Below are 22,719 nucleotides of genomic sequence, written 5' to 3' on the forward strand. Positions count from 1 at the left end.
CTTGAAGTGCGGCGCCCAGACCTGGACACAGGACTCCAGCTGCGGCCTGACCAGCGCCGCATAGAGGGGGAGCAAGACCTCTCTGGATCTGTTGGTGATGCCTCTGTTGATGCAGGACAGGGTGCGGTTGGCTCTGCCTATTGCTTCGTCACATTGGCGACTCATTCATCCTGGAGTCAATCCTGACTCCAAGATCCCTCTCTGCCTCTGTGCTGCCGAGGGGCAGCCCCTAACTTATAACCATAATGCTGGCTCCCTCTCCCCAGGTGCAGCACCCTGCACTTGTCCTTGTTGAACTGCATCCTGTTCAGATCCGCCCACTTCAATCTATCCGGGTCTGCCTGGATGCGGTCCCTGCCTGCCGGTGGATTCACTTTACCCCACAGCTTGGTGTCATCAGTGAACTTGAACAGGGTGCTCTCCACACCCTCGTCCAGGTCGCTGATGAAGATGTTGAACAGCACCGGTCCAAGGACCGAGCCCTGGGGGACTCCGCTGCCCGCACCCTCCCAGGCTGACTTCGACCCGTCCACCACCACCCTCTGGGTGCGCCCCTGGAGCCAGTTTGCCACCCATGTGACCGTGCATTCGTCAATGCCGCAGTCCCTCAGCTTGCCCCCCAGAATTGGGTGGGACACTGTCAAAGGCCTTTTTTTTTACCTTTTTTTTTTTCCCATTTTGGAGCTCTGTTTGTCTAATCAAGGGAGAGAGCTGGAGAGGCAGCCAGGGCTGGCGCGCACATTTTATTTAACTTTTCTTCTGTCAAAGGAGTTTAAATGTGTAATGAACACGCTGTGGTGATTTGAAATATAATCCCATTACTCTGAGGAGATTACCAAGGCTGCAAGAGTTCACAAATCATGCTTAGGGTTTTTATAGAACAACACCCTGTTGAGATTTTGCATTTAAGCAGAGGTGTGTGGCAAGAACAAAATATAACCGAGCTTAACCTTTGGCTTGTCCTGCAGCCACTGCCGACCTCCCTGTGCTGACCCCTCTGGGAGACCAGCTGGAAGGATCAGGGCTGGGACACTCCACATGGTCACCCTGCCTGCCTGATTTGACTGTACTAGCAATGCCCAGGTGCCAGGCATGAGGTGCAAGTGCTGCAGTGCAGCTAACCTGAGCCGGGCCTGCAGAAACTGCTGTGGTTGTGAAGCCCTGGCTTCAGGCGGGAGGACCGAGAGCTCTTCTGCAGCCTCCCTCTTGCCCCTGCCAGGTGGGAGAAGGACACGGCGCTGCTCATATCCTGGCAGGTGCCAAGGGTCTGCTGAATGGGAGTGCCTGCCAGCTCCAGGCTTTGGCTCTGGGCACTGCGCAGGAGGGGGAAAAAACCCCTGGAGGAGCGGTGGGCACTTTCCCCCCAGGAAGGGCTGATCCTCACCCCAAACAGCTGGGCTTGGCAGTGAAATCAGTGTTGGGGCTGTCTCACTGCCCGCACCCATGTCCTCAGTGACTCGCTGATGCTGGCTGCTTTGTTCCTTATGGAAATATTCAACTCTAACTTGAGCCCTCCCTCCACCTTGGTTCCCAGCCCCTTCTTGCTGTGTCCTCCCTCTGGTGAGAGTCTGGTGGAGCAGGGGACCAGACCTGAGTTCCCTCCATCACCTGCCCCTTCCTCTGCATCCCACACAGCTGCAGCAAGAGGTGGCAGTCCAGGCTCACCTGGATGCTGGCTGAGGCCCGACAAAAGCCCTGACAGCAAGTGGTGGGGGTCACCCGCAAGGTTGGTGGGCATCTAGCATGGGGCCAGGGGCCAGGCAGCAACTCCAGCACTGGAGGGCTCTGGCCTCTGCCTCGGAGGGAGCAGCGATCCCAAGGTAGGGCTGTCTAGGGAGGAGTTGGGCTTGATAGCAGTCTTCAACGGCAGAGGGGTGGTCAGGGAGAGGATGGTGATCGACTGCCTCTTGCCCACTGTGTGGGGAGCGGGACGAGCAACAGGGTTACATTGCCAACATCTTGGCTTTGAGGATGAGTTTCCTTGCTGACTTCCAGGGGGCAAGTTGACCCAGGTGGGGTTTGGAGTGCAGAGAAGGCAAACACTTGGCTGGGCTGGATGAGATTGGATGTTAGGGCCCTGCAGAAGTGTGTTTGTGATGCTGGGACTTATGCAGAGCACTTCCTGTTCCCTGGGAACTGAACGTCTGCCCCCAGGCCTGCCCTCCCTGCTAGAGCCTGCATCAGCCTTGGCTGCTCCCTCTACTCTGCAGGGCACCCAGCGTCACCTCCTCAGAGAGCAGGGAGGTCCTGACCCTATGCCGCCGTCTGCCACAGCCAAAGGCCTTGGCCAGCAGGCAACACTGGAGCAGGTTCAGCCCTTCACCTGGGTTTGACAGTGACCTTAGTCTACAGTGTCATTTTCTAGAGCAGTTAATTGCTCTTTGCTGGGGGGGGAGGGGGAACTTGGTGCTTTTGCTGATGTCCCTGGCAGGTGGCAGGTCTGTTCTCCTGCGGAGCTACCGAGTGGCCATTAGTGCAGGCAGGGCAGGCATAGGTGAAGAAATGCAGTGGCCTCTGATTTAGTCTGCTGCCCTGGGAGTATGAGGTTGTGTGGTTGAGGCCTGCACCTGGCAAAAGCGGGGTCTCATCTGTTTTTGTTTCTGTAGCTCAGTGACTGTCTCCTGTTGCAGCAGGCGGGGAGGTGCAGGACAGGGAGAAGCAGCAGACAGGCTTTGCCCTGCCGATGTCTGCTGGCTTGGGTGGGAGAGCACTGGCTGGAGAGCAGATGGCTTGGGTTTAAATCCTGCCTTGAGGAAGGCAAGTGGGTGACTTGGGAAACCCCTCTGGGTGAGCTCTTTCTCGCTGCTATTTCATGGCTCTGGCCAGAAACACTGCGCCAAGGTGGGCTTTTCCTCCAGGAGCGCTTGTTTGTCTTGGGGGGAAGAGTGCTGGCTTAAAGACCCAGTGGCATGGGGTCAAAACCCACTTTGGCATGGCAAGCAGGTGCCTGAGAGCAGCTGGTCTCCTGGGCAAGTTCTTTGCTCTTGTGGCCTGCTGCCTCTTTCGTTGCTGTGGCCAGAGGCGCCGAGTCAAGAGTCACAGCCAACAGCTTTCCGGTCAGGAGAGCTTGGTAGCCTTGTGGGGAGAGGGCTGGCTTGAAAGCTCAGTATCATGGGTTCAAATCCCACTGTGGCATAATGAGCAGGCATGCTAGATAAGCTGGTGTCTGGGCAAGTTCTTTACTCCTGGGGCCCCTGACTCTTTCATTGTTGTGGCCAGAGGCACTGAGTCAAGAGGCACAGCAGACAGGTCCCTGTCAGGAGAGCTCGCTGGCCTTGTGGGTATGGCCCTGGCTTGAGACACTGGTGGCATGGGTTCTGATCCTGAGTGAGCAACTGACCTGTGGGCCTGGTGCCCCCTGGCAGTGCTGGTTGGGTGCACAGCAGGAGGGGTTGTGGCTCTATACTTCTTCTCAGCAAGCCTTAGGCTGCTGTGCAGGTGCCCACTGGCATGTGGGTACTGTTGCTGGGGGGTTGGCACTCCCAGTGTGCAGTCACTGAGTACAGAGTGCCTTTTAGTTGCCTGGAGTCTAGTAGTGTCCACAGGTGACAAAGATGACTGGACAGCTCCAAAACCTCCCCAGGCAACAGCACCCACCTACCAGTGGGCACCTCCACAGTAGCCTAAGGCTTGCTGAGCAGAAGTGTAGAACCAACCCCACCTGCTGTGCCCCCAACCAGCACTGCCAGGGGGCACCAGGCCCACAGGTCAGTTGCTCACTCAGCATCACTCAGCCAGGACCAGACACACACAGGAGGAGAACCCATGCCACCAGTGTCTCAGGCCAGGGCCATACCCACCAGGCCAGCCAGCTCTCCTGACAGGGGCCTGTCGGCTGCACCTCTTGACTCGGTGCCTCTGGCCGCAGCAATGAAAGAGTCAGGGGCCCCAGGAGTAAAGAACTTGCCCAGACACCAGCTTATCTAGGGTGCCTGCTCATTATGCCAGGGTAGGATTTGAACCTAGGATGCTGAGCTTTTAAGCCAGGCCTCTCCCCACAAGGCTACCCAGCTCTCCTGATCAGGAAGCTGTTGGTTGTGACTCTTGACTCGGCGCCTCTGGCCACAGCAACGAAAGAGGCTGCAAGAGCAAACAACTTGCCCAGGAGAGCAGCTTCCCTTGCTAGGCCAGGATTCAGACCCACAACACTGAGCCTCTAGGCCAACACTCACCCCACCAGGCTGGCAAACACCTCTGCAAAAGGAGCTCTGGGCTGTGCCCCTTGACTCGGTGCCTCTGAGGTGGAAAGAGAGGGTTAAAGAGTGGGGGCTTGGTGTCTTTGAAGGGGGCCTTGCATTATTCAAGATAAATAAAGACACCTGTCACACTGTTCACACCAAAAGACAAGCTTTTCCCTCACCAGGACGTGACAGCTCTTGTCTTTCCGCCAGAGCAGCATGGGACTTGCTTCCGAAAACATGCTACGCACCAGGCTACTGGAAACATGGGTAATAGCATTGTAGGCACTAAGTGCCTCCGGGTAAGAGCCTCAGAAAGCGCAGTGGCTACAGCCCCAGCCTGAGGTGCCACAGGCTGTTGGTTTTTCTCCTGGGTCTGAACCTCCATTTTTCACTTCCCATCAGGGGAATGGGTGCAGGAGTACCTCACCCACGAACCCCAGCAGGCAGACAGCTCAGCTGCTGCAACTTTAGAGACCTGGGATCACAGCTCTGCTCCAGGTCAGTCTGTTGAGCGTACATCTACCTGACTGTGGGGGCGACGTGGTGAAGTGCTACGCCCAGGTCAGACAGCCTGGGAGGTGAGCCAGGCTCCGGGGTGGGCACAGGTACTGCCTGCCCTCTGCCTTTGGCACGAGCCAGCCTCAGGCAGCTCCTGCAAGCCCCAGCCATCAGGCCTCATTTCCTCCCTGCACTACCTCCCCCCGGCTGCACCTAAGTCTTTCTCCATGCCCGACTTACCTGGAGCACAGCAGGGCCTGTGGCTGCACACGGGGGCTGCGGCTGGAGGTTCAGTGTGAAGAAGCTGCAGGAGGCTGCAGGCCTCTGCTGGGGCTGCCCCTGGGTAGGGCAGGCAGGGAGTGGACTGGTGGGTCAGCTGCTCATGCTTAGGACCCTGCAGGGACTCAGAGCCACGTGTCATGGAGCTGGGAGCTGAGCCCGTGCCAGCCCTGGTGCCCTGTCACCCTCTGCTGGGGCCTAACGCCCCAGAGGCAAGGGCTCCCCTGCAAGGGCCGAGGCCTCTGCCTCCCCTTCCAGCCAGCCCTGCTGGGGGGCTCTGACTTTGGCTCACCCACCCTGGCTGGGCAGAGGCAGGACTGCTACAAAATGACCTGGAGAGCTAGCCGCTGCCTCTCAGTATCTCTGCTGGGAAATCCCCAGACCCTATGGTGCAGGAGCCCTGTGGCCTGATGTAACACAGTGGGGTCATGGCATCCCTGGCTGAGGCACAGGTTGTGAGTGATTGCTCAGCTGGGCATTTGGGGAAGGATTTCCAGAGGGGCCGGACAGCCAGACCCCAAGCCCCAGCCCTCATCACCTGCAGATGTCCTGCTGGAGTACTAGGACACTCTGAGGCCCTTGAGCCAGCTCCCAGTGACATCAGGTAACGACAGTCTCAGAAAGGCTTTATGGCCATTCCCGGCTCTTGCCATGTGATTTAGGCAGTGCAAGTTTCAACCAAAGCTCACACCTAATTTGGGAGCAATGCCCACAGCCGCTCTGGCATGTCACAGCCCAGCACAAACACGCTCCCATAAATCAGCTCCCCCATGAATCCCTGCCTGGTGGTGCCTGCTCGTCCTGGCCATGGGGCAGGCAGGAGCAGGTGCCTTGGCTAGCATGTAGCAGGAGGGTACTGGGAGCCATCCAGCACTGAGCACTCCTCAGGGCTTTGCCCCTGCACCTGGGGCAGAGGGAAGGCAGAGCACTGGGACCCTGTGGCTGGGACAAGTGGACACCATGGGGCAGGCCCCGATCACTGGCCAAGCTCCAGGTGCCCACATGCATAATGCAGCCATGTGCTTGATGAGCTGCATGCTCGGTCCCTGTCTCAGGGCATCGTGGAGCCAAGGGCGGCACAGCCCAGTCCTTCCTCTTCGTACCCAGGGAAGAGCCATGCTCTACGGCACGGAAGATGAAGGCAGTAGAAAAGGCAGTCTGGTGCCCTGAATGGGGTACACCCTACCTTCCAAGGTTGTGGTAGGGCAGGACTTAACCCTGCCACATGCCAGCCTTGCTCACCTGGGGGTGAATCATCCCAATGTCCAACCAGCCACCCCCGGCTCTGCATTGGCAGTTGGCTGGACCTCGGCGCTGTGCAAGGAGCTGGCCACACCAGGAGCAGGCATGCGGCGAGGGCTGCATGCCATACTGAAGAGTCACAAGTTAAATGCTGGGAAAGACTCCTGCATCACTGGGTAAGCAAAGGGCTGAGTGCATGGGACTTGAGGAGCCACCTGGCAATGATAGAACAGGATCATATGAAGGATCATTATGAAGCCAAACACAGCCTACCCAATGACTCTTTGGATGAGCGACAGTGCTGGGCCAGCGCTCCCTGATGGCAGACCCCCATCGCCCTCACAATGCATTTTCCAAGCTGGACCCAGAAGCCTTGGGCCAGGCAGCACCCGGGATGAGGGGTGTTAGGGGACTGTGAGACAAGGGCTTCTGTGTGTGGGGACACTCACCAATGCCATCATGGCAGGTCACAGCTGGCTTAAACCAGGAGCCACCCAAGGCAGAGACCCACTCATAGTGCCAGGCGACGGGCGGGACTCTAGCATCCACAGCCCCTGCTCTTGCTCCTCTCACCCCTTCTTACTGGAGCTTCCCTACCACGTGCCCATTGTGTTGCTTCTTTGACGAGCACCAGGCACTCATGTTACCCACAAAGGCAAGAGAAAGGGCACACGGAAACAAATGGCATGCCAAATGCTCCTGCTTACCAGCTCCTTCTGTGCAGCTCTGCTGACCTGACTGCTCCTGTTGAACCACGGTACTATGTCAGGGTCGCTTCTAAGGACCTTGCACGAGGGGCACATCCAGGGCTGGACATCTGTCTGTCTGCCTGTAGCTGCGTATGGGGGTGTCTGTTTTTCTGCAAGGGTAGATTTTGTTACATGGGTGGGCAAGTGCCCATAACTTAGGTGCAGGAAGAGGTAGATGCTCCTTTGCAGTGCTTCTCACAACAGAGGGCAATAATTAGAAGAATCTTGTAGCATCCTATAAATAGCAACATACTCACGCGAGGAGGCATCCTTGTCACCGGGGACGGCAGCTACAATATTCTGCCCAAACCTAGTGTGACCGGCTGGCTGGCAGTGACCTGGCCCAGGGGTTTTGAAGGGGTAAAAGATGATTGGAGGACTTGGGATTCCCTTTCCGCACCAATCAGGGCCCAGAGACTCACCCCGTGTCCCCTGATTGGCCCCTTGGGTCACCTGGAGGGGGACAAAAGGGGCAGCGTGGGCTGATTCAGGGGAAAGACCAGCGAGGGATAAGGAAGGAGCTTCACAGAGCTGGCAAGAGCTGAATCAGTGGGGTAGGAGCAGTGCCCCAGAAGAGCCTGAAAGAGCAAGACCTGCAGACAGCAATGGGACCCTCAGCAGCGCGGCATGCGGCCAGCAGGAGAGGCTTCACCACGGGGCTCCAGGATCCCCTGGGAGAGGCTGCAGCCAGCAGGAGAGGCTCCCCTGCTCCAGCAAGGATCTGAGCAGGGACCTGAGAGGTTCCCAGCTCTGCTTCCAGCTCCTCCAATCAGAAGTCAGGGAGCTCAAGGTGAGGCCCGGGCTCTGGGAAGGTCAAGAACCCTAGCATGCTGGAGCAGTGCCACCAGTGGTGGCTGTGTGGCAGCATTCCTGCCTACCACATGGGAGATCTGGGATCAAATCCTAGCTGCAGTGACTTGGGGAGAGCGAGATAACAAGAAGCAAATCTTCTTGTAGTGGAAAGGGGCCATTGTGTTTCCCCCACCAGGTACCAAGGCCCTATGTTTCCTTGTCACTTGACATTTTGTGCCCTTTTTATATTTCACCAACCCATATTGTTTGATCTGCTCTTTGAGTTTTATATTTTGTTAACCCTGTTTTTTGTCAATGATTGTAAGTGTCTAACCTTTGTTGAATCCTGCCCCCTTGGGGCACTGTAGTGTCCACCGTACCCTCTGATTTATGCCTGTTACGTTCCCAGTATTAAAAGGTACATGGTTAAGTCCCCATTGGTGGTCTGGCTCTGCTCTATAGGGGGAGGAGAATCCCTACACCTCCCACAGTGCTTGTGCACCTGCTTTGATCCCTTCAATTGGAGAGGGGGTACCTCTCGGAGTACTGCCCAGGTTACACTAGTAACACAGCCTCAAACCAACAGCTTGCTTTCTTGACCCACTGAATCAATTAAATCTGCAAGTACCTGGGAAGCACCAGGCTGTGATGGATCTGTGTTCAGCTGTGCACAAATTGAAATCGTGAGCCCTGATTTAACTCCTTCAGCTGCCATGAAAGAGCAGAAATGCCTGGTGGAGGGGAGAGACATCCCCTTCTCCCCCCTGGATGTTTTCCCAGTTCAGGAGGCCTGGCTTTTGGCCTCTGATTATCCTAAAATAAAATGACTTTGTACCTGGGAGCAGGTCGGCTTGGATCCAGTCAAAAACTTCACCAGTTCCCATGCCTGGCCCATCTGATTACTGTCCTGAACTCAAGGAGGAAAGTAACTGGCACTCGTCACTGTCTTTCTTCCCAGGTTGCAGGAAAAATAGCCTCCTTTCTAGTGTGTGTGAGACAGAGAGAGACCGGGCATGCGTGCCATGTGGGTGGGTGTTTGCGTGATGAATTATGGTGTGCAAGTGCTTCTCCCCCATGCATTGCAGCTGCGAGTTGAGTCTTTTGGGTGGCCGTGGATGCAAGGCAGAGCCCATCCCTCGGGGAGCAGGGGCAGAATATCAATTATTCCAGCCCTCCTGGCCCCTCTCACTCTGCCCAGTCTGAGAAAACACCTTGTCAGCATGTATCTTAGCACTACATTTGGGCATTACAGAAAGGAAGCAGAGCTGGACATGCTCCTGGGCCCATTCCCGGCAGCAACGTCCAGGAGCTGATGTGCGCTCCCCTTTGTGCAGTGACTCCCATTCCCATGCCTGTGGGATGTCCTCCTACACTTCGCGTGCCCAAGCAGCACCTTGCTCTGGCTGTGGGATGATCGGACTTTTGCTCTCTGCCCTGGGTCTGCTTAGAGCCTCCTTTGAGTGTCCTTCAAGGCTGCCCCCTGCCCTGTGTTCAGTCAGGACCTCATAGGGCCACTGGTCAAAAGCAGGACCTGGTGGCTGTGGGGTGACTGCACTGGACCCCCTAGTTGAAGGCAGGCCTGGCTGCAGCAGGACCTCCTCATCCTCCTGGGTGAGGACAGAAACTTGTTTTAGCTGTGCCATGGCCTCATCTGCCACCCTCAAGCACCTTGCCATCTCCACTGGGTCTGATTCTTTGGCCATCTCAACACTGCAGGACGGCACGACCTTGTTGGGCAGGATGTCCCGTGACACCTGCAGAACCTCCTTCTGGCTCAGGGATGAGCTTACTGGACCCTGGACGCCTGCTGCTCCTTCCCAGGTCTAATTAGGAATGAATTGGACCCCTGTTTGAAGGCAGGACCTTCTTCCCCTTCTGGGGGTACCTCCTCTGAGCCCTGGTGGAGGGCAGAACCTGGTTCCAGCTCAGTGATGAGCTTGTTGGATCCCAATTGCCTGCTGCTCCTTCCCCCACCTAACTAGGATCTATTTGGACCCCTGGCTGTAGGCAGGGTCTCATTCCCTCACTAGGAGGACCTCCTTTGAATCCTGATGGAGGGTAGACCCTGGTTCTCATTTTGGGATATGCTCTGGGATGAGCAAATTGGACCCCTTCTCAAAGGCCCCTTCCTGCCCACAGTGGGATAATCTCATTTGACTCTTACTTCATTTGACCATGGGCTGAGCTCCTTTGCCAGGGCTTGGCTCATTCCTTGCAAAGTCCATCTCTCCTGGCTAGCTCCTGGCAGGCTCTTCTGCTAGCAGCCCAGGGCAGCAGGTCATGTTAGGTGCCTCAGGAGCTCCCCTTCTAGCGGAGAATCCAAATGATCTCATTTGCACTGTCTGGAGTTTTGTCAACATCCCGCATTCAAGTGCCAAATCATCCATCAGGCTTGAAGCTGGGAGATGCTCCGTTTTTTTCCAGCTTCAGCTGCTCAACAGAAGATAGATTCCCTGTGAATGTGATATACTGAACTTTCCTGAATATTCCCTGTGAGCTCCTGGATATTGCCTATGAATACTGATGAATGGCAACTGTTCCCTGGTAATTCCGGTGACCTGAAATGAATACTAAGAGTTCCTGGCTAGTCTCATATAATCTCTCACAATCTGTGGTTTTACTGAAGAATGCTAAGTGTTCCCAGGGATTTCCAACCACGCTTCTTGAATAAGGGATGTAGGTGGGTATTTTGCGGCTATGTGCACCTTAGCCTTGGATGCTAATGGGTCCCAGGTGTTCCTGACCAATCTCAAAAAATATCCAGCAGTGCCAAAGAGCACTGACAGTCCTTTTTATTTTTGAGGAATGCTGAGGAACACCTTGGAATGGAAGACAAATGACAGACTGGAAAGAAGCATTAACAGAGCCTTGTCTGTTCTTCCTGATGGTTTCTGACTGTTCCTTATCTTTCCTTGATAACTGTCTGTTGCTGGCTATTCCAACACAATGCTAGTGGTACCTGACGAATTGTCAGGTGACAGTTAGATAGCACACCCAATTAGTTATCAAACATTGTCTTTGCAACTAAAAGCAAAATCATAGAAACCTCACAACCTTCCACTGGTTCTCTACCCAGCGACGCCTGCGGTGTTCCTTATTGCTTCCACCCAATTCCTGCCTCGGCAACGTACATGAATATGGGGGCTCACCTGTTGCTAATGACCCAGTTTATGAATAACTTCTAACTACTTATTTAAAACAGAACTGCAGTGGAAATTACTCATGCTAACTCACGGGCGTTTGTAGGACTGGGTCACCAAAAATTAAGTCCTTGTGGGGAGAGAGAGAGAGCGAGCGAGCGAGCAGGACCATTCCTACTGTATTAAGAAACAGGCGCAGGAATATCAAATGATGTTGAAGTTCACATGAATATAATTCATATTATATGAAATCTAGTTAGTGGAAATTACCCACTGTATATTGTATAATATACCTCTTTTATAATATTAAATATATAGCTATACTTCTAATGTATACATTGTCATACGTGCTCTTGTTAATACCAATTTTGATAGCTGCCCATACCTGTAATATATAATAGCTATCTGTATACTGTAATAGGCACTAATTACCTCATTTAATATATAATAGTTATGATGTATAATTACAAGTGCTGTAGTTTCCCTTTAGGTCAGTGATTCTCAACCAGGGTGCTCAGGCACACTGGGGTGCTGCCAGATCCTCTGAAGGGTGGCACAAGATGCAATGTAAGCAGATAAGCTTAGTAAATAAGTGCAGGCCTAGGCTCATTTCTGCCTGGACAGTCCTTTGCCTGCTTCCCCTGCAAGGAGGTGAACTATGTAATATGGTATATAATTTTTTTTTTTTAAATTGGGTGCCACTCGATTTACAAAAGTTACAGATGGGTGGGTGCCTTAGGTCTAATTAGGGGTGTCTTGAGGCCAAAAAAGGTTGAGAACCACTGCTTTAAGTATTCATTTCATTGCATCTGCTATGTAGCATACTGAATCGCACTTAATTTTGACTGACTTTATCTGAGCCTGCCTGTATATATATAATCTTTACACATGTGCACAATAAGTAATATGAAAAAGCATTCCGAGAAAGCTAGCTACCCAGAACTTGACTAAAAATGACTACAAAGCAGTATCTTGAAAGAGATTTAAAAGAAGATGAAGAAAAAATATGGACAAGATAAAAAGCTCATATTGTCAGCAAACAAGGAGAAAATGTTTCAGTTATAGAACTAGACAGAAAGTGATATAGGAAATAGACACACTCCATATACATGTATTAAGTGCAACTTTCTTTCCCTCTCTCTCTCTTTCTCTCTCTCTTTTTAGATAAAAAACCTCTTCATGAAATAAAACCCCAAAGTAAGTTATTTTTTTTCTCTTGTAAATATAATCTCTCATCTTTGCTGACATTGTTTTACTTCTTTAAGAGCTAAATAGAACTGAAGGTTAAATGAAAGGCATGTGGACCTATATAAAGCATTTTTCTCCTGACTTAGTAAAGATAGGGCGCGTCTACATGTGCCCCTGACTGCACAGTTGGTACCGCTAAGGCAAGTACTAAGCGACTCCACAGTCCCTACTGGTACTGCGCAGTCCCAGCAGGGCACGGGTCTTTTTCAACACTACTGCACAGCAGCGGCAGCATCACGGTTAGTGCCCACTGAAGCTACGTTGCCGTAGCGTCTTGGGTAGATGTGCCCATAGAGCTTAGAATACAAATTTTAAAATGACTATTCCTGTGAATCGAACGGTAGGCTTTTCTGCATGTTTTATTATTTTGGAATTGATTTCTTAATCTTAGTTATGGTCAAAATAGTGGACGTGTGAGTGAGGACTTCCTGACTGTTTGGAAGTCCTAACATAATATATTTTCTGAGGCTTACATATAGCAGACTCTAGGTGTCAGAATAAATGATAATTTTTATGGGGATTCACAGAAGAAAGTTCAGTAAAAACAACTTAACAGACTGAGCTTTGCTAATACACACATGTTCTGAAAGAATCATTTGGGTTCACAGCCAACATCACCATGTTACCTGTTATAGTCGTAAAGGCTGGAGGTCTCGTGCACAAATTGTTGCAAAAATATAATGTAATAATACCGAGAAGAAAAGTGCAGTTATCCTCATGGATATCTGGAGCTCTTAACTGGCTGAAAGCACCTAGCCTTCAGCTTTTCCATTTATAATGCACTGGAGTTGTGCAGGTGTCCATCCTTAGATTAAGCCCACGACTGCCTAGTGACGTTGCATAAGAGGTTTTCCCTGCACTTTTTCCAACTGTGAAATGTTTCTTGGGTTAATCGAAGCCCAAAGCCGATAGAAGTCAAATCTAAGCATGTTATGGTTAGCTTGCATTTTCTGACCCTTGTCATTTTATCTAATCTTTGTTTTGGTGGGATTATACCCCTACGCTGTGGGTCTGTGCTGTAATTTTTGTGTCAAAGTGTATTACGCTACAGTTTTGTTTGTGCATTCCCCACTTAATTATCCTAACAACGCATCAGTCAAACCGCTTTCATTTCTGGTTCATTGAAAATATAACCTTAATGGAATCAATTTTTGTACACAGGGTTCCTAGGAGAATTAAACTGTGTTTCTTTAAGATGTGAGGTTAGAAGTATGTTATAAATAGAGTTTGGCGCTGTTCAGTGAAACAGGGCCTGAGTTTACGACTACATGAATCATCATTGATGCAAAATCAAAGTCAATTATGAAGATAATTGAGAAACAACTTGTTTTGCTAAAAAAGCCTTGTACATGATTTTCTGGCTTTGAGTTGCATTTCCTATCCGTTAGGACTTCCACATATCCTTTAGCAGGGGTGTACAGAGAAAAAAAGGTCCAGTAGCTGGAGGGTATGAACAGAGAGAGAAGTGGGAGCAGGGAGGAAGCTAGAGAAACCTTTGATATCTCCTAGCAAACTGTAATGGCAAACTGGTGGCAATGTAGGCCCTGAATCGCTCATGGAAAGCACTTATTGTAAATTAGATAATTTAATCAATTACGTTTCCTAATGTACTAAACCAAATGTTTCATTTTCTGCTTCTGCACATCTTAAATTATCTTCAGGTGCTTTATGAAACTTAATCATAGTTAATAGAAACTTCATTACCATCAGATGTGCTTTCAATAAATGTTGTGTAACAATGTCAGGAGGTGGAGTGAAATATAGGCTACAATTACCACAAACATGTACCTCGTAACAAAAAGTATAAAAACTTATTGCTGTAAGAGAGATGCTGTCTCCTCTGGGTTGGGAGGATGCAGACCATTAAATAGTAATTGGTTGACTGCAACTTTTTTTCCGTTGAATCCCTTGGGGGGAGGGTGGGGAACAGAAAATATAACCGCAGCAGCAACATTGCCATGGTTCCTTTTTCTTGAATTTTTCTTATCCCAAGGGAAGGAAATCCTCCTTAAGAGGCTACAGGGGAGAAGAGATGAAAGTGTCTTGAAATAACAATGCCCCAAACACAGACGAAAGGCAGCGCTTCTAACCAGCAGTTTCCCAAAGACCCAAATTCAGACAAGTACCATTTTGGCTCCTTTTGACAACGATGCTTTGTAATGATTTATAGTTGGCTATTGCAAGTAATCCTTGACTCTTAAGAATCACTTCTGCTGTTGCATTTTGCCTTCTTAAGGAATAGTTGTAGTGCACTCGTATTATCTTTTAAAATAAAAGCAATAAACATGGTACTAAAAATAAGTTTTGCATGAACAAAACTGGTTTGGTTTATTTTGGCTTGTTGTAATGAAAACCCCTGGCAGACGTTCAGGTAAAGACATGTGATCAGCAGACATGCTTCCTCCCACGCCACATGCACATGACAAGAGGCATGATTGTGGGACTGAGCATCAGAGCCCATCATACGTTACTGCCAGAGTAGGGGGAGCCTAGGATCATGAGGCCCCCAGACTCGCAGGAGCATCTGGCCACACGTTCAATTAATGGTGTGGTAGGAACCAGCCACAAAGTTATTACATATTTTTTATGGAATAATTTTGTGGCTTACTCCTTGTTTTATGATGCCATTAACTGCTTTAACATGGGGTTGTGTTACAGTGTGTGGCAGGGGCCTAGGCTTTAATTTATTCTTATTTGCATCCATAACATGTACATGGCAGTCTTGTGCTAATATATGGAAACTCAGAATTGAAACTGGCTGACCCTTCCTTGTCCAAATCAGAGTATCAATTACTTATATTATCAAACTACATCTCTTTTAAGATTTTAGAAACAGAAATAACTATTCATTACACAATTAAGGAATTTGCTCAGTGGATTTATCCCAAGAGTTTTTAAAAGGTGACATGCAATATTTTAAAAAGCTGAGATTTACATAACCCCTGCTGACAATGAGGGCTAAGTTATCACCTGTGCGATTGTGGCAGAAGCATATTTGTGCAGATAGGTCAGATTCTGACCTCAAATATATGTGACTGCCCATTTCAAATGGGAAGGGGCAGGAACACAATTAAGATTTTCCACTATTTTTTATATTAAAAGTATGAATAAAAGAAGTGCTTCCAAGAAACTAAATATTCAAAACAATCACCGACTCACACCAGTCCTGAAAAGACATGGGAAGCTGATGCAGTTGTTGACTGATTTGCTTTACCCCTGAACTATACACCACCTTTCTGGAGTTTTACGGGTAAACAACACACTACTTACTCCTGGTTCACTCAGTGCAGTCATTGCCCACACAATTAATTCAGGAATGGAGTTGGAGTTAATTACCTAAGAATAAAATTGCTCGTTTTGGGAGGTAAGTGAGAAAAAAATGTGCATGTAGTTGATTCATGCTCTCTTATGTTCCTGGGTTTTGCATGAAACAGATTGAATGCCAGTTTTGTGGCTAAGGCGGTGGACTGGGGACTCAAGAGAGTTCAGTACATCCTGTTCAGATGGTTAACTGTCTAAAACAGTTTACAAATGTCCAGTTTTGGGGTCTCCAGCGGAAAGGAAGCACTGTTCCCTCTTGATATTCCCAACCGCTTTTAACAGGCGACAAGACTGACATAATTATGTTTGCCTAGAAGAAGAAATCAGTAGGAATGAGAGGCTCCAACATCACCAGGGTACCATATGGGATCTTTATAAACCTGTTTTTAAACACATGTGACTTGGGATAGACTTTGCTCAAGATAAAGAACAAACAAAAAATATGGAGCCTGACATTTGACTTTTTAAAAATCAGACCATTGTGCAGCATCAAACCTGTGGCAAAGCCACAAGTCTCTGACTAAGAGTAACTGTTATTTTATTTTCAAAATGGAAAATCTTTTAAGAAATATCATGACCTTGCGAACAAATACAATCAGTCTTGTTTTCTGTCGTTTCATATTCTTTTCTTCTCCTGCTCTGAAACATTTCTAGAGATGGTCTCTTCCTAGTCATTGAGAAATGTCTCAGCTTACATCAGTGATTTATCACTCAGGGAGGAATTTGAAAAAAGCTGCTAATTATATGGGGCTGCATTCACAACGAATACTCCCCCCTCTCCCCAAACCCATGCTGTTTTTGTATATTTTTCAACTCCAGGCCTTCAAAAACATTTTTTTCGTCCTTTGACACCACTTTGCCTCCCCCTTGAACATACATACAAACATGCACGCATAAAACTCTTTACTTAAAAATGTGAAAACCATAAACATTTCACACACCTACCTTTTATTATTTTTATCAAATCTGCTAAAAATTTTAAATAAATTACAACGTACGTCAGGGAAAGAATTTGTGCAAGTTGCATCTTTTATTGGACCAGCTATACAGTTGGTTGAGACAGACATAGGCAAGTTTTCACGTATCACAGTACCCTTCCGCAGGCCCCGGGGGAAAGCAGACATAGCAGAGCTAAGCAGCAGATGGACCAAAAGCTTGTGTAAAAAACAAGTCAAGCTTTTGGCCCATCTGCTGCTTAGGTCTGCTGTGTCTTTTTCCCCTCCCAGAGACCCAAAGAAGAGTACTAAATACTGAAAAGATTGCCTATGTCTATCCCAACCATGCAGTTAGTCCAATAAAAAAAGATATTGGTCACCCACAAGAATTCTTGCTTCTTGCATATTTTCTGCACCATCGTGACAACACCTTCAATGCAACCCTACACCAAGGTGAACGTGACATTTTGAAAATTGATACATCTCAGTCAGATGTTTCTGGCTGAAAAATGGCAACGCCTGCAAAAAACCCCAAACCCTACCCTAACCCATCCTCAAAGGGATGCATAATCGAATCGCTGTCCCCCGAATCAGCTGAATCCAAATCCAAAGCGAATGCTAGCTGCTTCGCAGAGGCAGCTACTGGCTGTCTGTACCAGGCTGAATTCTGCTTTTTGATGTGTGCTGTTACTCTGTTTTGCAATTTACTCTTTTCACTCTGCAGTTCCTCAAATACTTTGGCTTGAATTCCCTTTTCATTCTTAATTTCAGCATTCTTTGTTTAAAATAAAGACACCTTTTTCTAAAGATGGTGTCTTTACACACTTTGTAATCTAACTACCACACTGTGACACAGTAGAAGATATACAGCATGACCATATAACCACTTCTTTCTTTAAACTAGTGCATGGCATATAAGCAGATTATAATGTGTACATTAAAGCATATTACTAAGGATGCTCTAGGAGTGTAGTCAGCTGTAACAACTGTATCAGCATCAGAGGATACTGATGGAAGCTCTTTCAATGCAGCTGTTATCCCATATGATTTTGCAGTGTGATACAAGTTCAGCAAATCCCCTGCAGTTTGAACCCTGTTGTATTCAGAAGCAAAGTTAGGGCAAAGCTACTAACAGGTGACTGCAGGATTGCGCAGATGTCACAGTAACATTGCAACGTCAAATGCGTGCTCCTGAGCTGCAGCTCCCTCTCCTTTTGTGAAGTGGTTAAAAGATGTTTTGTCCATATGCTAGGCATCCTTGCCAATGAATCTGCTTTCATGGTACATGGGCCCAAATCCCACAAGAACTTATACACCAGGACTGGGCAATCTCTCACAAAGTGCTGAGAGTCCCAGTTTAGATTAATGAATTAGCTTTGGCAGATTTTGACTACCAACGTTTCAAAACTTCAAAAACTTGATTATAGGCAGAATCCCAGGGGTGAGCATGGCTTGGAGTGCGTTACATGCCCAACTGAAAATATTTTTCTCTTAATGGCAAGGAATGCTTGCAGAAATCCTAAATAATACCTGGGATTGCATCAGCTCCCTGCGAGCCTACAGAACTCTGAAGGCTGATTCCTTCTGCTCCACGGCATGTCTGAAAAGGCGAGGATCACCCATGTCACCGTAAAATACATAGAAGAGGATGAAATAAGGGATGGAGGGGAAATTTTCACTAAGCTCGTCTCAGAGCTCTTCACCTACCTTTCAGTCATGATTTGCTTCTTCCAGGATGGGTTGTAGAAACCTGGAAACAAGAAAGAGATTAGATGCAACCTGGCCCTTCACAGAACCTTCCCCAGGGGTTGCTGGTTTGGTGTTTCCCCTCAAAGGGATGCATTATATTACATTACTGTATCAAAGTCAGCACCCCAGAGCTGAATTGGGGGCTGATGTATATCACGCCCCCACTATTTACACACACACACACACACACACACACACACACACACACACACAAACTGACTTGTGGAATATGCAGATATGGAGGATGCTAAGCCAGGTAAGATCTCAGCTCTGATTTCATGGTCTCTAGCATAAAGAATGGCCAATGCTAAAACTTAACTGCAGTGCCAACCATTTCCTTGAAGTAGCAAATTTATAAATTGTTCTCGACACCTTTTCCATTTGTTAGCTAATAAAAATGGTTCATGAACCAGGACAACTGAAGTAAAATTCACACATAAGGAGCACCCTCTGCGGCCTTGCTGTTTTGTTGTTGTTGTTTTTTTTAATATATTGCCTGGAAATCTCAGCATATTCCTCATGGGAAATCGTAAGTCCTAGGCCCCAAATGATGCAACTTAATATTCCTTTATCCTCCCAGGTATATCAGGATGCTTATTATTTCTCATTCTTGTGCTGGGGGACGGAGTCAAGGGATCTGCATGTGTTTGTCACTAATTATTTGCTGTCCACCTCCTTTCCTTTCAGATATCGAGAATGCCAGTGATATTGCCTTGTACTCGGGTCTGGGAGCCGCAGTCATTGCTGTAGCTGTGCTGGTAGTGGGCGTTACACTCTATAGACGGAGCCAGAGCGAGTATGGTGTGGATGTGATTGACTCATCTGCGCTGACAGGAGGCTTCCAGACATTTAATTTTAAAACAGTCCGGCAAGGTTAGTGTTAGGTTTTCATCTTCCTCCCTTAGAGCATCTATGGAGATGGATGCTGCAGCCAGCATTCAGAGAACGGCAGCAGGCAATCCCTAGCAGCTTGATACTAAAGGGGACTCGTGCAAATGGGATGCGTGTGGTCTTTTACTGGTCTCTGCCATGGTCTTGCTGTGGAAACACAAGATGAGCCACGAATTTCATATGGTCCTAACTTATCCCACTGTATAGGCTATCGAAGCACCGAATACCTTATAGATTTTCTGATGGCATATTCTAGTAAGCATGCATAAATAGCCTTTTGTACGTTCTGTTTAGTAAAGCTAAGCAGGTGGCAAATACATCCTGGAATAATATTTGTTTGGATAAAAAGTGGGATTTTGAACTGAGGTGGTGATCGATTTAAAACAGTGCATTTTATTTATCTGATTTCCATTATTTTAAACTAGATGGTAGCCTTATTGTAGGTGGGTTGGTGTGTTGGTGGGCTGTGAAAGCAGCCTTGTATTTTTTCCTTCCTTTAGGGAAGTGAAATATGTTGCAGTGTTTTGGGGGGGGGGGGTTGTTTGTTGTGTTTTTTTTAACATAGTTTTCTTTCCAAGGGACTTATTCCTTACCAGGTGCTAATTATAGCAAGAAATTGGGGAGGGGAGTGGAAATGAATGCCTTCATTTGAAGATTCAAACCTGTTCTGATGAGCGGAACATAATTTTAATGATGTCATTTTCACATTATTTGAGATTAACTTCTTATTTAATTTGGAATTCAATGTGCTGTTTAAATCCTGCTTTGGGATTTGGGGCTTTTTTAATGGTACATAAACAATGATCCAGGGCAAAGTCTAGAGAGGCACAGATCATTTCTCTTGTTAGTCTTATTAGTGAAGTTTCAGTCTCTTTTTAGGATTTATGTAATTTATGTAATTATAGGATTTTAGAATTCATAATTGTAAGACATGGGGAAAAAAGGGAAAAACACAGCAATCCGCCCCGCAAAAACCAACACACACACACACACACACACACACACACACACACACACACACACACACTACTAGTACTTTACATCTGGTTCTTACCCTCACCTTCATTGCTTATGGATGCATTTCTACTTAAAATTTGATGCACAAGCTTGTGTTTTGCTGCGTTCGGGCCAGTGGCGCTTTGATGCAAAGTTCACCGAAACCAGTGGGAACCTCTGTATTGACTTCCGTAATTTTGGGATCTGGTTTCCAAATTCTGCCTTGTGGTATTTTCAGACAAAATAAAGCTCTTCAGAACTCTCCGTAGCAACGAAGGAGATGAAAGCACTCCAATAACATGGGGAGGAGTACGATATAAAACCGAGAAAGATGCTTAGGGATTGGAGACTCCCTCCCACAAAAAAATTCTGAAACCTGCAAAACCTGAAAATGCCTGGATTGTTCTTCCCTGCATCATGTCTTTTATGAAATCTACCCTTTTATGGTGTGATTTAGTAGCACAGACTTTGACATTAAGAGCAAAGGAAAGTAGGGCTGGAAATGACCTCATCTAATCTAGCCCCCAGCTCAAGACAGGATTATCTGTGACTGAACCATTCAAGCCAAGCATCTGTCTAACCTACTCTTCAAAATTTCCAAGGATGGAGACTCCATGACTTCTCTGCTTAGTCTGTTCCAATGCTTGACCACCCTCAAAGTCAGAAATTTTGTCCTAATCTCCAACCTAAATTTCCCCTGCTGAAGCTTGAGTCCATTGATTCTAGTCCTGTCCCCTACAGCCATAGAAAAAATCTCCATCTTCTTTGAAATTACCCTTAATGTACGTGAGGGCTGTTCTCAATTCCCCACTCAGTCTTCTCTTCTCCAGAATAAATTATTCTAGCTCCTTGAGGCTTTCCTCATAGGTCCTGCTTCCCAGGCTCCTAATTATTTTTGTCCCTCTGCACTGGACTCTCTTTAATCTATCCGTAGATATCCACATTCTTCTTGAAGTGTGGGGCCCAAAACTGGACACGGTGCTCCACGTGAGGCCTCACCAGTGCTAAATAGAACAGAAGAATCACTTCCCTGAGTTTGCAAGTGGCACTCCTGTTAATACAATCCAGCATGCCATGGCCTTTTTTTTTCTTTGGCAAAAAAGAGCACACCGTTGGCTATTTATGGTCTACTGTAACATCCATGTCCTTGTCTGCAGCACTGCAACCTAGCCAGTCATTCCCCAGTCTGTACATGCACATGCAATTATTCCACCCCAAGTGCAGGACTTTGCACTTGCCTTTGTTGAATCTCGTCTGATAGATTGTGGACCGTTTTTCCAGTCTATCCAAGTCACAGTGGATCCTAGCCCTACCCTCTAGAGCGTCGGCAACTCCACCCAACATAGTGTCATGCGCAAATTGGCTAGAGATGCACTTCATCTCATTGTCTAAACCATTGATGATGATATGAAATAATACTGAACCCAGCACAGACCCTGGGAGGACTGAAAATCCTCAGAGAATTGTCAGATTCTATCGCCCTGACCCAGCACCTTTGCATCATTCAGTTAGTGCAAAGAAACTGGAATATGATATTGTTTTGCTCAGAAAAATTACTCATCAGGCCAGTACACTCAGTCCCCAAACAGCATGCAGCAGAGGTTGACGATGGAGTGCAGCTCTTCCCTGCTACTTTACAGTTAAATGAACAGTCCATGAGCAACCCTTCAGCTGCTTTACCTTCTGTTGAGGCAGTCACAAGTCAGCTCAGAAAAGCATTTCAGCCCAACTATGTCAGGGGAGAAGATGAGCCGTAATATTCACAATTGTGTTTCTGCAATGAGTAGTTTCATCTGATTTCCCCAAATCTGAAAGCTTCTGGTATAGAATAGTCTCTTTTCAGAATCCATTTACCACTTTGAAGGAAAGGCAAGCATTCTCCAAGGACCAGGATATGCTACTATAGCATACTGAAAGCTAGCAGTAGAACAATTTTAAATAAAATTATATATATGCATAAAGATATGCGATATTTGTTAATGTCAATGAGGAATAGGACAGCTTAGTGAATTGTCTACTTCCCTTGGATAGGAAAGGGTTGAGGTCATTGGGAATTCTTCTCTTATTCCCAGTTTAGCTGACAAGGACACAGACAGATCAGTCACTTGGAAACAAACATCTAGATGCGACCCGATTCTTCCATACCATTTGAGCTAGTCAATGGACAAGAAGCATGTTTGCTATGGTTTTATACTGGCAACAAAGCCATCAAAAATACTTTTTAAATGGGTCTTTGAAATGGCCCTTAAAAAAATTGATGGCAACAAAACAAGTCTTACTTAGTTTCATCTCATGGGAAATAATACAAAATGCAGTATCTTGCTAGAAAAATGCAAATGCAGTATGGCGGTTGTTATCCACAATGAGTATGGAGCCAACATGTCTAAAGCCTTGTTTTTCCTTGGTGTTGGGAAATACTTGGCAGATGCTAGAACTGCAGCAGATCATTTGTTGGAAATTCTGCAGCAGATTTGACAAGAACAATATAAAAATCTCCAATATTTTGTGTGAAATGGGTTTCCTGAGTGGTTCACATCCTGTACTGTAAAAAAAAAAAATCACTGAATTGAGTCTCTAGTGAACTTCCCCAACTTTAGTCTGGTCCCCTCTCCCCCATTTCTGCTCTGCTCTCTCCCATATTCCTGCACTGCATACCACAGCCAGTAGTCACACTCGCTACCCCTTCACAACCTTACAA

The 22,719-nt window shown here is 47.7% G+C and overlaps 1 protein-coding gene across 1 annotated transcript in view; it reads left to right on the top strand.

Annotated features, from left to right (window-relative positions):
* UNC5D (unc-5 netrin receptor D) overlaps window positions 1-22,719 on the top strand; it is a 326,435-nt gene that overhangs the window by 238,841 nt on the left and 64,875 nt on the right. The window contains exons 8-9 of the mRNA XM_019514323.1: window positions 12,046-12,078; window positions 18,822-19,007. Coding sequence (XP_019369868.1) covers window positions 12,046-12,078; window positions 18,822-19,007 — 219 coding nt within the window. The remainder of the gene's footprint in view (window positions 1-12,045; window positions 12,079-18,821; window positions 19,008-22,719) is intronic.

This window comes from Gavialis gangeticus, unplaced genomic scaffold, assembly GCF_001723915.1.
Source record: "Gavialis gangeticus isolate Ggan-Ray unplaced genomic scaffold, GavGan_comp1, whole genome shotgun sequence".
In the NCBI taxonomy this organism is placed as follows: Eukaryota; Metazoa; Chordata; order Crocodylia; family Gavialidae; genus Gavialis; species Gavialis gangeticus.